Genomic DNA, 13,788 nt, shown 5'->3' on the forward strand with positions numbered 1-13,788 from the left:
GGCAGGGGGAGAGGGCGGTGGGCCTGCGGGCCCGGAGCGCGGAGGAGCCTGTGCCTGGCACCCCGCCCTCTCCCTCCACCCGCAACGCCTTAAATGGATGTGACAGATATGGACTCCAAATGACTCCTTGAAAAGCCCTGTGCAGGTTGGGGCCTGCTGGAGGGAGAGAAGGGGCGAGAACGCCCCCCAGAATGAAAGGGAAAATGCAATAAAAACGCGCCCCCCACCCTTCCCATTCTCTCTGTCCCTTTTGCATTTAGGGGCTGTGAAATTGGAACCAGCCCTGAACTAATTGAATTTCACGCTCCACCATTGTCTTACGCCCGGGCACCTTCTGTCCCACCAGCTACCCAGGCCGCCTGGCCGAGATGCGGAGGGGCTCGGGCTCGTGTATGCACATGCGCGCGCGCGCACACACACACACACACACACACACTCACAGCCCCCTGCCACGTCCGTCAGGTGGACCCCCCCGGACCCCGCACCCCAGACCTCCAGAGCCACAGCCATCCAATTGCCGGGGTAAAGGGGTGCCCGCTCCAGCAGGCGAGGTGTCGGGAGGTGTCCGTGAATTCTGAGAAGTCGGGGCTGGGGTGGCAGGAGGGCAGGAGGGAGGTGGCCGCTGCTCGGGGAGGGGAGGGCAGGGCCGAGTCAAGGGGGGCAGTGGGTGGGTTCAGGGTTGACTTTGAATAGCAAGGGGGCACTTTTCTGGAGCGGTGTGAAATGAGCAATGAATGTATCAGGGGGCTAACAAGAGAGCTGTAACAGTGACAAAGAAAAGCTGTTCAAAGTTGGCGGATAATCCCCCACCCATCTGCCCAGCTCATTACCATGTAGCCAGCGACCGGGGGCCAATCAGCCTCTATAGCGGCTTTCCAGTCTTTATTAGCCGGGCGCCGCTTGGAGGGGCTTCCCTCAAGGCGCTGTCACCTCGCCATTCTTCACCCCCATTTCCAGGGGTTTTATAACTTGGTTGTAAATTGCTATTAAATGTAAGTCTGCCCAATAATGAACCTTAAGCCCCTCTCGCCACTGCCCGCCTCTCCCCTCTCCCTTTCTCTCCCTCCCGGTCCTATTATGGCCTTCGCAGGGGCCTTGGATGGGGGCCTGCCCCAGAGAGGAGCTAACATTGTCGATGCTGCTGCCGGAGAAAGCCTCTTAGCCTTTAAAATAGTTAATAATTAGATTAAAACTTCAAATAAATTAACTAGAGAGTGAATGGGAGTAGTCGGGGACGGCTCCTCCCGTCTGTTTTTTTGTTGTTTTTTTTTTTTCCAGACGGTTCCCCAAATCATTAAAATGGATCACGTTTCTTCTCCAGCTCAGCCCTTGGGGCTGCCCTATTTCTGGAAGAAAGGCTGCCAGAGCCTTGTGTCCGGGACCCCGCTGCCGCCTGCCCGCCTCCCACCCTCTCCCAGGCTCCCCGGCGGAACCTGCCGGAGGTGTTGCCTGGGTCCCCTCCTGCCACCTTCTTCGAGATGGTGCCCGGAGATACCCCATGCCTGCGGACCAGAGCTGGGTCAGACAGAATGGGCACTTAGGGCTTCAGCTACCTGCGGGGGCGTCAGACCATGGGCCCTTTGGTTCCCAAGTGGCATGAAATTCAAGCGTTTGAATGGATGCGGGGGGGGGGGGCAATGAAGACGCCCGCTGGCTTGGCCAGGTTCCTGGGAAAGGCCAGGAGAGGCAGATGATCCGCGTACTAACAGCCTCTATTTCCCACTGTCTCGCTCCACACACCATACTCAGCACCTACGAGCATCATTTCCATGGCCTGTTTTATAGGAAAGTGAGCCCGGGGCCCAGAGGGGTGAAGTTGGCTGTCAAGGTCACACCAGCATGAGTGAGGCACAGATCTGAACCCCCACCTCCCCTTCCCCATCCTAGGTCTCTGAGGTGCCCTGGGAGGGACCATGTCCCTCTTCCTCCACTCTGTTCTAGCCCAGGGAGTGGCCTTGTGGATGGACTGTCCAGCCTCCTTGTCCAGACTCAGGATGCCCCCCGCCCCCACCTTGCTGGATGCTCTAGCTCCTGCCTAGCACCACCTCCAGGAAGCCTCCCCGATTTCTACAGCTGCCTGGGCAGGTCCTCTCCTTGGGTGCCCTGAGCCCTCACTCTGAGCCTGGTCCCGCCCTTCTCATTACCAGGCTCACCTTGCCTTCCTGTCTGTCCTCTGCAGCAAGAGGTGTGCCTGGTGCCAGGCTCGAGACTGGGCACTCAGGCCGGGCCAGCAAACATGTCTTGCTGCCAGCAGTGAAGCTAGGGAGATCAGGACACCCCCCCACAGCCAAAGCGAACAAGAGTGGTGGCAGCTTTGAGTCTGGGGTAGGGGGTGTGGACAGCGTCGAGCCTAGGACTAGCTGAGGCTTTAGCTGTGGGGTCAGAGGGGCCCCCCGAGGCTGGCTCTCTAAGACCCGCCATTTACTGAGCACCTCCTTGGTGCCGGAACCCGGTAGCAGACACGTCCCTTTCAGACCTCATTCCATGCCATGAAAATGTCAGGCGGCGGATGCTTTTATCACCAGTTTACAGAAGGGGACACTGAGGCCCAGGATAGCTGAATGACTGCCCCAAGTCCCAAAGCAGCTGGCAAATGACTGCCTGGGGACTGGAATGCTGTCACGTCAGAGCTGGTGCCCGTGAGCCCATGTGATGGGCCACTGAGGGTGCTTTTCTCTTAAGCCTGGGGGGCTTCCGTGGACCATGCCATCTGGGGAAGTGGGGGTTGGGAAACCTGAATTCTGGCTTCCCGGAACACAGGAGGGATGGAGAGGGCTCATGCCCAGGCCTGGGCACAGGGGAAAGGAGCCAGGACCCCAGGGCCCCAAGAGCCCACCCCCTCGCGTCCCAACAGGCGGGCACCTACCTTTCTTGAACTCGATCTCAAGGATGTCAGGGCTGTTGGGGGCTTTGGCGGGGTCCTGGGTCTTTGTGTAGAGGCCTGGAGGCGCTTGGTTCTGACAAAAGACAGAAAGAGGTTGGAGGCCGGGGTGCCCAGAGCCAAGCTGTGCCCTGCCAGTCCCTGCACCCCACCTCCCGCAGACATCTGCACCCCTTCTCCGGAACTGGGGGGCTACGGCCCTTGCCACCGCCTGGCACGGACCCATGGTCCTCCCAGCCCCCCAGCCTGGAGCCGGCCTCCCCCCTGCACCCCCCCACTTGCCAGGGGCCTGGGAAACAAAGGGCTCAAGAAATGACAATTTTTCCCCTCAACTTGATCTCATCTTTTTCTTCGACGCCCCCACAGCTGGAGGTAGAATAGAAAAGAATAGCAGCAGAGGAACAAGTCAGGCAAGAAAAGTGTGACTTTGGAGGAGCGAGGCGGGCGGGCGGGCGGGCGGGCGGCAGCGGGCTTCCCGGGAGCGGGCGCTCGCTCTCGCAGGCGCCGGGAATTGGGGTTTATTCTGCACTGACCGCAAAGCTAATGACTACGCGTGACCCCAGCAGGTGCTCCGGCAGGCCGAGCCGTCCCCGGGGTCCCTGAGGTTAATACTCACAGGGAGAAAAGAGAAGAGTAAAGCAAAAACCCATTTGAAAGCACATCAACCTTTATGTATATTTTTCCTTGGGCGTGTTGGAAAATGGGCCTCTCGTCTTGATCCAGCGGCAGAGGGACCGTTGACTGCCTGGGGCTCCCGAGGCCCTGGCTACCCGCCCCCCCCCCCCACATACACACACAGACTCCCCGCCGGCCCAGGATCCTTGCCACTGAGGGGAGGGGGGCCTGCCTCTCAGCTTGACTGCTCTCGTCTCTCCTGTGGGCACCCCGGACCTAGCAGTTTCCACCTGGGACACCCTGGGACACATAGTTCCTTAAATCTTTGCTTTCAGAACCCTGTAGACATTCACGGGTCTCTTTCCACCTGCAGTTTCTTTCAGGTTCCCAGCGGCCCCCTTTGGTAAGGTCAAGTGCTATCATCCTATCTATAGATGAAGAAATAGAGGCTGAGCGGGGGGGGGGGGGGGCCGGGGGCGGGGGGCGGACCATGGCTGCAACTAGGTTCTGTGCAAGCCTGAGCCCTGCCCGGGACAGGGAACCCCGAGACTGGCCACAGACACGAGCTGGGTTTTAGACTGGTGGGAAATACCCTCAGCCAGGGGTCAGGATCTCCGGCCTGGGGCCGGGGGAGGGGGAGGGCCTGTTTCCCTCACCTGCAAAATGGGGAAACGATCCCTGCCCTTGACCATCTTCCACCATAAGCACACAGGATGGTTTTTGTAATTTTTACCGGGCGTGCACATCACCCAAGAAAATGGCAGGGAGGTCGGGTGCAAATTGTGACCTGCCCTGCAGGGGTGGGGTATGGCAGCTGGAACAGGCCCCCGGTGGCGTCTGCCTCCAGGAAGAGCCTGTCCAGGAGAGGTGGGCCGGCAGAGGTGCCTTGGGCCCCCTCGCCTGTGGTCACTTTGCTTCTTGGCTGTATGCCCGAGTGACCAGCCATCCTGGCTCCCGCCCGCCTAGGCACCCCTCAGTCCTGGGCAAGGGGGATGCTTGGGCTTCTATCTCTACCTCTGAGCTCATGCAGGGGTCTGCGGTGGACCCCTCACCTCCAGATTGCTGCACGACCTGGGCCCCGCTGTATCCCTTCATCCGTTTCCATCTGTAGGGTGGGAATAAGCCTCCAGAACTGACCTCAAAGACAGACTCAGGGCAGAAGAGGGTCCTTCAGGACCTGATGCCTCCATGGCAGAGATGGAAAACCAAGGCCAAAGAAGTGGCTTGACCCAATCATATTGCCTGTCCCGCCCCCCTCCCCCAGTGTAGACTCTAGACTCCCTGTTCAGTGCTCTTCCCATCACCCCCTGCTGTTCCCCAGCTGGTTTCGAAACCAAAGGGCTGAGAAACAGCGGGAGGGATTGGGCCCGAGTCAGCCACCATCGTGCACGGTGGGGACAGGCTTCGCGTGGTTTCAGAGAAATGCCCAGCTCCCCAGGCACCGCTGGGTCCCCAGGCACCGCTGGGTCCTGCCGACCACCGCATTCCTTGGGCACAGGCAGGCCCGATGACACACCGTCCTTGGCCAAAAGGCAAAGTGGAGAGCAGGGCTTGGACCTCTGGGTGTCCCCCCCTGACTCCGCAGCCCCTTTCCCCACAGCCCAGGATGAACTCCAAGTGGGGTGCCAGCGCTGAGGGTCCCCGGTCCCGCACCCACGGCTCCTTCCTCCCACCCCCACCCCCACCCCCCAGCGCTGCCTGACCTCCAGCCGCGCTTCTCTGCGAAGCTGGGAACGGAGGACGAGATGGCCTGTACTTGGGAGGACAGAGGAGGCGGGCAGAGCCGCACGGCCAGCGACCCACACTCTGCGGTGGACGTCGGATGCAGCTGTCCTGCCGGTTTCCGACACCCTGACAGCACCGATTAAATAAAATAACTAAATAGAAATCAAGTGACATTTGCTTTGCATTCCGAGGTGGCCGGGCGCCTGCCTTCTTTTTTACTCTCCCTCCTAAAAGCCCAGTTCGAATGACAAATAGTTTGTTGCCGAGTATCAATACCATCTATTTATCCCTCCCAGCGGGAGGGCTCACTTCCAATGTCATCTGGGGGGGGGGCGCGGGGGGGGGAGGGAAGAGAGTGAAGCAAGAAAAAGAGAGAGAGTGGGGGGTGGGGTGGGGGGAGAGGCCGAAAGAAAGCATGAAACAGGGCCGAGAAGGAGAAATTGGAAGCAAATGGCCCATGAACTAAACCATGATGTAGAGGCACGGTCGATGCTGAAAATGGTTTATTCATCCATCAGATATGGCGGGCCGGCGACTGAATGAACTCTTTCACTGTGTGCCGTATGAAGTTAAAGCAAGTAAATTTCTATCTTTCTTCGCATTAGCTGCCTCATTGCCCTTCAATCAGCCCTCACGGAGGCAGAAAATGCCTCCGCCATCTGCCTTCAGACCCTCCCTTCGGCAGGTCTTGGGGCTTTTTTTGGAGAGGGGGAGGGGGGCCCCGTTCCCTTAAGCTGTCTCCCCATCTCCTCCCAAGGGGGCCAGGGCTGCCGGTGGGGCGGGGGGGGGGGGGCGGGTGGGGGGGGGTGGAGGCTGGCACCATGCACAGGGCATCTAGAGATGCAAGCGGGGGCGGGGGGTCCTGGGGTTTAGGCTGGGGGAGACCACCCCCACCCTGCCACCAAGCTGGGCAGGCCCCGGAGAGCCGGACCGCGGGGTCCTCAGCCTTATCCCACACTGCCCAGCGGGAACGATGTTTCCTCTCACTCATACCCAGCCCAGCCTTCCCTGCCCGATGAGAGGGGTCCCGCGAGGATCTCGGCCCCTTTATCCCCCAAAGAATCTTTGTGTAAGGAGGGCGGGGGGGGGGGGGGGCGGGGAGCCCGGCGCTAAGATCGAGGTGTCGAGGCCCCTGTGCTAGGGACAGGCCAAGAGCCGCAGAAGGGAAGGGCTGGCTGGGGCCTCCCACTGTGTGCACGAGGAATCAAAGGCTCAGAGAGGTTGGGTCACTTGCCCGAGGCGGCACAGCACCAAGGGGCAGAGCCAGGATTCAGAGCCCGGTTTCTTAGCTCCGGGCCTGAGGCCCCAGCCTTCCCAACTTGAGCGGGTGGCAGAATTCCTACAAAGACACTCTTTGGCCCTCACGCATCCATCCACCGCCCTCGCCCTCGTTAGACAGGAGGCCTGAGGGGGAGGGTCTGCCCAGGGTCACACAGCCATCTGCACCCCCGGCACTGCCCAAGGGGCACTTTCCTCTCTGGCCTTGGCTCTGCTCCCCGCGCCCCCCCAGCCGCCCCCTGGTGGGTGAGAGTGCCACAGGATGTTTGCAAAGGGGTCGGGGTCACAGCCTGCCTCTGCGCCGCTCAGCCTCTGGCAGGCTCAACCTCCCCCGCCCCCCTTGGCGCTGACTGACTGGCTAATGAGGGGTGGCTGGCCTGAGTGTCATGGGGTCAGCAGAGCATGAACTGGAAAAACCTGTGGCCAGCAGGCAGCAGCCCCGTGGGGCCATCAGCCCCCAGGGGGCAAGGGTGCGGGCTCTCTTGAGTGACACATGGGGCAGAGCCGAGTGTGGGTGGGGGCGGGCCCTGGGGGAACCACGGAGGCAGGAGGGCCAGCTCCTGAGATGGGGTGCCCTAGGAAGGCGGTGGGGTGGGGGGAGCCACTGAACTTTGGGCCTTGGTTTCTCCCTTTCCTCTCCCGTAAGATAAGGACTGGCTTATGGCTAGGAGCCAAGGAAAGGAATCCAAGAAGAAGCTAAACCCGGGCCTGGCCCCAGAAATGGTCACCGGGAGCTGTTACAATATCACACACGTTGCCGGAAAGGCCTGGTCCCTCCGGGGGGGGGGGGCCCCCCAGGACTCCCGGCAGGGGCTCCAACTCTCCGACCCTCACCGGCACCACCAGGGCACCCCCACTCCAGCTGGCCTTCTTGGATCCCCCAGACCCCGCTGCCCAAGCACCCCCACCCCACACAGCACACTTCTTCCCTAACGTCAGCCACCCAGCAGCCCGCCCCACCCCCAAACCAGCCGCCCTGGTGTGGGGCTGAGCCAGGGAATGGAGACACATTCCCTCAGGGACAAAGAGATTTTTCTCTTCCCAGGATAGATTTCGTCCCGGTCCCCCCAACCCCTCACCACCCCCGCCCCCCGCCCCAGCCCCCATCTCCCACGGTGGCAGGGGGAGATACAAAGGGAAACCCCCCAGGGAGAGAAATCCTAAACTTCAAACAGGGCTGAGGCCCAGCCTGGCCAGCCTGGGAGGCTGGGGACCCGGGATCAGGGCGGCCTGCCTCGGGCTGCCGTGGAAGCAGAAAACGCAGACAAATGGGTCCTGAGGCTCTAATCTGTACCACCCCCCACCCCACTGCAGCACTAGCGGCCTGAGAGCTGGTGGGCACAGCCTGGGCCCTCCTACAAGTGTCTCATCTGCCTAATTGCTTCTTTATTGTCTTACAATCACACACTCTCTCCATGCTGTCCTGAAATATTTCCTTCCCCTATTCATCTCGGGCGGCAATTAGATAAAGAGAGCCAGGGAGTGGGGGGGGGGGGGGTGTCTCAAAACGCAGCAGCATGGAGTGGGGAGGCGGCGAGGGGAGGTGGGGGGCGGTGGGGAGGATCTGGACGCAGGCAGGGCTCGGCCCCAGGCCCACACCCGGCCCCCGTGAAATTTCAAATTAGGCTACAATCACATCAGACAGCATCGGGCAGGAGCAGGCAGCCCGTTCACAGGAAACGGGGTGGGGGGGATTACCTTGGGGTTCTCCAGGATTCCAGCCTCGTAGCTGCAGGGGGAGAGGGAAGACAGGGGATCAGGTGGGGAGGGGCAGGGAGACGCCCCCCACCCCCACCATGCCCGACACAAGTCTGCCCTGCCTTTCTTTCTCTGCCAAAGCAACCGCTGCCAGCCCTGCCTGGAACATTCTGAGCCCACCATAGTTGGCTGTGGGAACTGCAGGTTGTAGGAAAGACCCTGGGACATTTCCCTCAATCTTCTGGGGGGGGGGAGGCACGGCCCCAGGGCTTCCCATCTTAGGGGGGGTGGCGCTTCACACATGCTGTTCTCTCCGCTTGAAACACTGTGTGCACCTCGGCCGGTCCAGTCCGTTCTCATCCTTGAAGTTTGAATGTCAAATGTCACTTCCTCCGAGAAGCCTTCCAGATACCCCAGCGGAGGCCAGGTGCCTATCATCTATCTACCCCCCAGAGGGCCGTGCAATGAGCTACAAGTGGGTCGGCCCACGCATGCGGTCACCGTGACATCTGCCCTGAGCAGGCAGGTGCTCCCTGACACGGGGCGGGGCGGCGGACAGGCGGGGGACGTCTTCCTTACCTGATGTGCATAAGGTTCTCGTCCATGCTCCACGGGTTCTTGGGGGTGACCGGGATGGGGATTCCGTGTTGCTGCAGGTAAGAAGTGACACGGGGGGGTGGGAGTGAGGCAGCGTGAAGGAGGCCTGAGGGGCAGGCCCGGCTGCCTTGGTTTTCTTTCCAGGCTGCAGACACACTGGTCACCACGCAGTCAAGGCCAGGGCCCCGCTCTAGTGTTCCTCCCCTCCTCCAGGCTGCACGGAGAGTGAGGGCCCTGTGGCTGGACCCGCACGTGCAGAAACCGCAGGATGGTGTCTGCGACGTCGTGGAGTGGATACTGACCTTGGAGGTTCCTTCCAGAAGATTCTGAGCATTAGAATGGGTCCCCGACCCTCTGAGCGGGAGGGGGGGGAGGCTGGAAGGGTCCAAACTTCCACTGCGGAAGCCATCTGTGCCCCAAGCAAAGGGCTTCTAGCCCACGGCACTTGTTTACCATACGGGCCTGGCACTTTCTGGGAGGCACCCCTCTCCCCCTGCCTGGCGCAACGGCCACACCCATCACTCTGCAACCCTGCAAAGAACAGCCTGGGCCGATCCGCACCCTCTCCATCCTCCTCTCTTGGTTCCAATCGTGTTTTGCTTCCCAAATGGTTCCATCCGTCGTGCAAGGAGAAAACTCATCCCACCCGAGACCCTGGGTCTGAAAGGCTGTTGGCGATCTCACTGTGAAGGCCCTTTCCGAATAAGGAGGAGGCTGACCCCCTTAGCTACCCCACGCTGCCCTGGGTGGATACTCGGCCGGAATCTAACGCACACACACTTATTGGGCAGAGGCAGCTGAGGGGCCCAGCCAGGCCCCTTTAAGGCAGTGACACCTGACGCTTTGCCTCCAAGCCCCCTTTAGGCACCTTGCCCTCTGTGGTCCTAGACCTAGCCAGCCCCAGCCCAGCACCACTCTGCCTCTCCTGGTCGAGCCACCCTGAGCCACACTTATTCCCACGACTGTAAGATTCCAGCCTCCTCCAGGGAGCCCCTGGGTTTCCTTCAGCCCCACCTTAAAATTTCAAGGTAAATGAAGCTAAAAGCCCTCTAAGTTGTTTTTCTCAAGCTTTACCAGGGGAACCTTTCTGTAAGTCCGTATCTGCTTGAGAATTTGTGGGCAAACAGAACACCCCATTTAGAGGGCTGCTCAGCGTTGGGGGGCCGCCTGTCTCCCCGCCAGGTTGCCAAGAGTCAAATGCACGTGCTGGCCTTAGGCTCCCTCCAGGTAGAGTGGGCCAGCTGTGGGGACCGGGACCCTGTGTAGGCGCTGGTGTCCCCGGGCTGGGGGCGGAGAAAGCCAGCAGATGGGTTCCCTGCAGCCCGTTTGGGGGGATGGTTTGCAAACACTTTTGCCTTCTTTCCCACTGGGGCTCCTTGGTCGTGGTCGGAGTAAGGAGACGAGAGAGGGAAGGCAGGATGGGCAGCCCCTCCAAAGAGATTTTTGTCTCCCCTCCCCTCTCTGTCCTGAGGCTCCCCCCCAACCCCGCCCGCAAAGAAATTCTCACTGCAACTGAGACAAAAAAAACCCTCGTCAACATGTATGCAGCAACCGCCCTGCTTTGTAGCCCCCCCTGGCTTGTCCGCTGGCTTTTTAAAAGAAACTAATTAGGGTGACAATGCTGAGGACGGGTGATTCTGAGTGTTTTCCCCCTTGGACGATGGCTTGGGGGGGCTGGATGGAAAATGCAGGCAACACATGTTTGCGGGTCTCCGACCCCACCTTTTGGCCTTGGTAACTTACAGGTCTTGAAAGCAGGGGTTTTCAAAGCCCCATTGATTTTTTGTCTCAGCTGAATCAGCTGCCTGGCTCTGAATTTTGGACAAAGCCTGGTTGCTGTTCAGTGATTCTGGTCATTTCCTGGGTGCAGAAACACAGCCTCCCTCCCAGAATGCGCTCAGACTCCCTGGAGCTCAATGCAGATACTGCCCGCCCGTGGAGGGGCGGGGGGAGGAGAACCCAAGGCCTGGGGCCCCAGACTCGCCTGTTCCTCACCCCCCTCCCCGCCATGCTCTCCTGTCCTAAGGTTACTGGGGACAGAAGCTCAGTGAAGTGACTTCTCCCCCAAAATCTGGGAAGGAAATTCATCTTTGCTGGGAAAACCAGGAGCCGCTTTTGTGTGGGGCTTAACGGAAACGAAGGGCCACGCGTGGGGTCGCCCTGGCCCTCTCTTGAACCAGGACGGCAGTCGTGAGAATGTAGTTCGGGGTGGGGGTTCCAATTCATTATTCTTAAAGATGAAACGTGTTCCATATTCAGGATCAAGGAGACGAAGGGCTTGGGGGGGGGGGCGGCGGGGGAGGCCCTGTCAACCGGGTTCTCTTAATAGCTCTGCTATTTGACAATTTGTTTGGCAACATATGGGCTTCCTCTCGTAAACTCCCCTCTTAATAATGAAACAACAGATGGTACAGGAGATCTTTCCTCCAAGCCCTCCAGGTCTTAACGGGATGCTGGCGGCAGGGGCAGGGCCGCGTCCCCGCCGGGTCCCCTACCACGCGGCACCTTGGCTGCGGTGAGGGCTCACAGCCAGCCCTGGTGACTGCTATTTAAAACCTGAGCAATTTGCTGGCGTGTGCAACGAGTCGCTTTTCCCCCGTCTGATTGATTGAGGCTGTTTGTCAAGAGCTGCCATTGAGTCGCTAAAAAGAAAGGTGCCCTGGGGAGCGGCTAAGGATCTTGATGCAAAACTTCTAATATGTTTTATTGCAACTTGTACTTCAAAAGGGCTGGCTCGACACCAGCCTTTGTCTGCCACTGCCCCTCAGCGTGCCTACCTGTTCCCTGCAAAGCGCCGGGGACCATTAGCAGCCAGGTAACGGAGGGCCAAAGAACACCTCACTCACACCTCCCACGGAGGGGGAGGCACGGGGTGCCTGTCACCCTCTGACCTGGCGGACTGGAGACTCTCCGTGGAGATGCCCAGCCCAGGTAGTGACCACAGCGCCCGCCGTGGGGCTGGCCCAGGGGACAGGTGCCACGGGGGGGGAGGCAGCTGGGACAGAGATTCGGTACCCCCCCCGCCACCCCCCCCCCACCCCGGGATAAGGATCAGCCTTAGCCTTGTATTGCTGGTCCAGCCCCTTGGAAGGGATATGCCCGGAGGGCCAGGGCTGGGGGTGATGGGGCGGGGGGGACTCAGCCATACCTTCGCATACTCCATCAGGTCATTGCGGCCCTGGAACCGGTTGTAGAACTCAGGCATCCGCCAGGGAGCGATGACCTGGGCATGGGGACAAGGAGTCAGATGTGGGAGAGCCCAGATGCTGGCTTCTTCTGGCCCTGGGGCCACAGAGCTGGCCTCTCTGTTAAGGGGCCCAAGACTCCAATGGTCACCTGGGTGGGGAGTCCCCCACTGCATCCCCCCCGGAGAGAATACAGTCCGTGTGGGGTGGCCAGTGGTACCCCATTAGGCACGGGATGGACAGGACCTGCTACACTGGAGGGGGGGGCGTGCTTTGTAGAGGCCCAAGCTCCACGGCAGGATGGCCCTGTGGCCCCCAGAAGGGTTCTCTGGCTTTCCAGGCATCCGTCTCTCTGAGACTTGAGGGTTTGAACCAGACAGGCCTCGGGTTTCCTACGAGGACCCCCGGTCAGAGGGCTAGCAACCCCTGACCCCTGCCCGGGGTGGGGGTGGGGGGCGGTCCACACCACTGCAGAAGCCCTGCAGGGCTCAGAGACAACGCATGGTGCTCTCAACCCATTTCTCTTGTTCTCCTGCCTTCTGCATGCCGGAGCTGCGCTGGGTGGGGAAGAGAGAGGAGTCACAGCCTGACGGAGGGGACTGAGCTCATTTCACGGGGGGCCCCATCAGCCTGGGGGTGTAAGGGTCAGGTCCTCAAGAAGAGCCCCCACCCAGCCCTGGAGCCAGCCAGGCCCCTGCCTCTGATGGCAAGCTGCCCCTGGCACAGGCTCAGCCATGGGGGGCACCCTCTGGTCTCATCTCATCTCAGCTTTGGCCCCTGCCCTCAGCCCCATCCCAGCCCCTCGGCTCGGCCTCTGCAGACAGAGATCCAGAAACCAGACACCTTGCCCTCCTCCCCCAAGCTGCTGTGGGAACCCAGGGAGGAGGGGTCAAGAGAAAGCCCCCACGGCCACCGGCCTGTGACAAGCTAGCAAACAGCCACTGCTGAGGGCTTCTTAGCTGCCCAGTGTTTGGGGACCATTAGAGCTTCCCTCCAGGTCACTCCCACCCAGCAAGCAGCTGCTGGCTGGTTAAAGGGACAGAGAAAGATGTTCTACTTTAAAAAAGGGACACCTGGGTGGCTCAGTCGGTTACGTGTCCGACTTCGCCTCAGGTCATGATCTTGATACTCGTGAGTTTGAGCCTCACGTCAGGTTCTGTGCTGGCAGCTCGGAGCCTGGAGCCTGCTTTGGATTCTGTGTGTGTGTGTCTCTCTCTGCCCCTCCCCCACTCACGTTCTCTCTATCAAAAGTAAACATTAAAAGAAATTTTTTTTTAAATAAACAAATAAGGAAACCTCTTAGGGCTCCTTCAGTGCTCAGGAGGAGACACGTCTTCTGCAGCTTTAGCCTGAAGGGACCTCGAAGGAGCTCAGACCTAGGCCTGTCCTGTCCAGTCCAGCAGCCAGGAGCCACGTGTGGCCACCGAGACCCGAAACGTGGCCGGTCCTGACTGGGATGTGCTGCCACCGCAAAGCACAAGGAGCTTGAAGACTCAGAACTCTCATGAGTAATGTGTTCACATCGATGGCAGGTTAAATGACACCACTGGGGTACACAGGGTTCAGGACATACATGCAGTACATATTATTACAATGAGGTCACCCGTCGCTTTTTATTTTGTGTTTTTTTATCGGTTTGTTTTGATGCAGCTGCTAGAAAAACGTAAATTACCCATAGGGCTCCCATTGATGGCACATTACAGTTCTGTGGCCCAGCCTTGTCTACTCATTGTATGCCTGGAGCCTGGCCCAGGGTCTGATCTGAGTAAATACAGAAGGAAGGAAGGAAGGAAGGAAGGAAGGAAGGAA

At 59.9% G+C, this 13,788-nt stretch overlaps 1 protein-coding gene across 2 annotated transcripts in view; it reads right to left on the bottom strand.

The window, feature by feature from the left end:
- Window positions 1-13,788, bottom strand: part of ASS1 (argininosuccinate synthase 1) — a 53,192-nt gene that overhangs the window by 19,656 nt on the left and 19,748 nt on the right. For both annotated transcript variants that reach the window (XM_058693810.1, XM_058693811.1), the window contains exons 7-10: window positions 11,943-12,017; window positions 8,777-8,847; window positions 8,198-8,228; window positions 2,867-2,957 (exon numbers count right to left, since the gene is read on the bottom strand). In XM_058693810.1, coding sequence (XP_058549793.1) covers window positions 2,867-2,957; window positions 8,198-8,228; window positions 8,777-8,847; window positions 11,943-12,017 — 268 coding nt within the window. The remainder of the gene's footprint in view (window positions 1-2,866; window positions 2,958-8,197; window positions 8,229-8,776; window positions 8,848-11,942; window positions 12,018-13,788) is intronic.

The sequence above is a fragment of the Neofelis nebulosa genome, chromosome 12, assembly GCF_028018385.1.
Source record: "Neofelis nebulosa isolate mNeoNeb1 chromosome 12, mNeoNeb1.pri, whole genome shotgun sequence".
Lineage (NCBI taxonomy): Eukaryota > Metazoa > Chordata > Mammalia > Carnivora > Felidae > Neofelis > Neofelis nebulosa.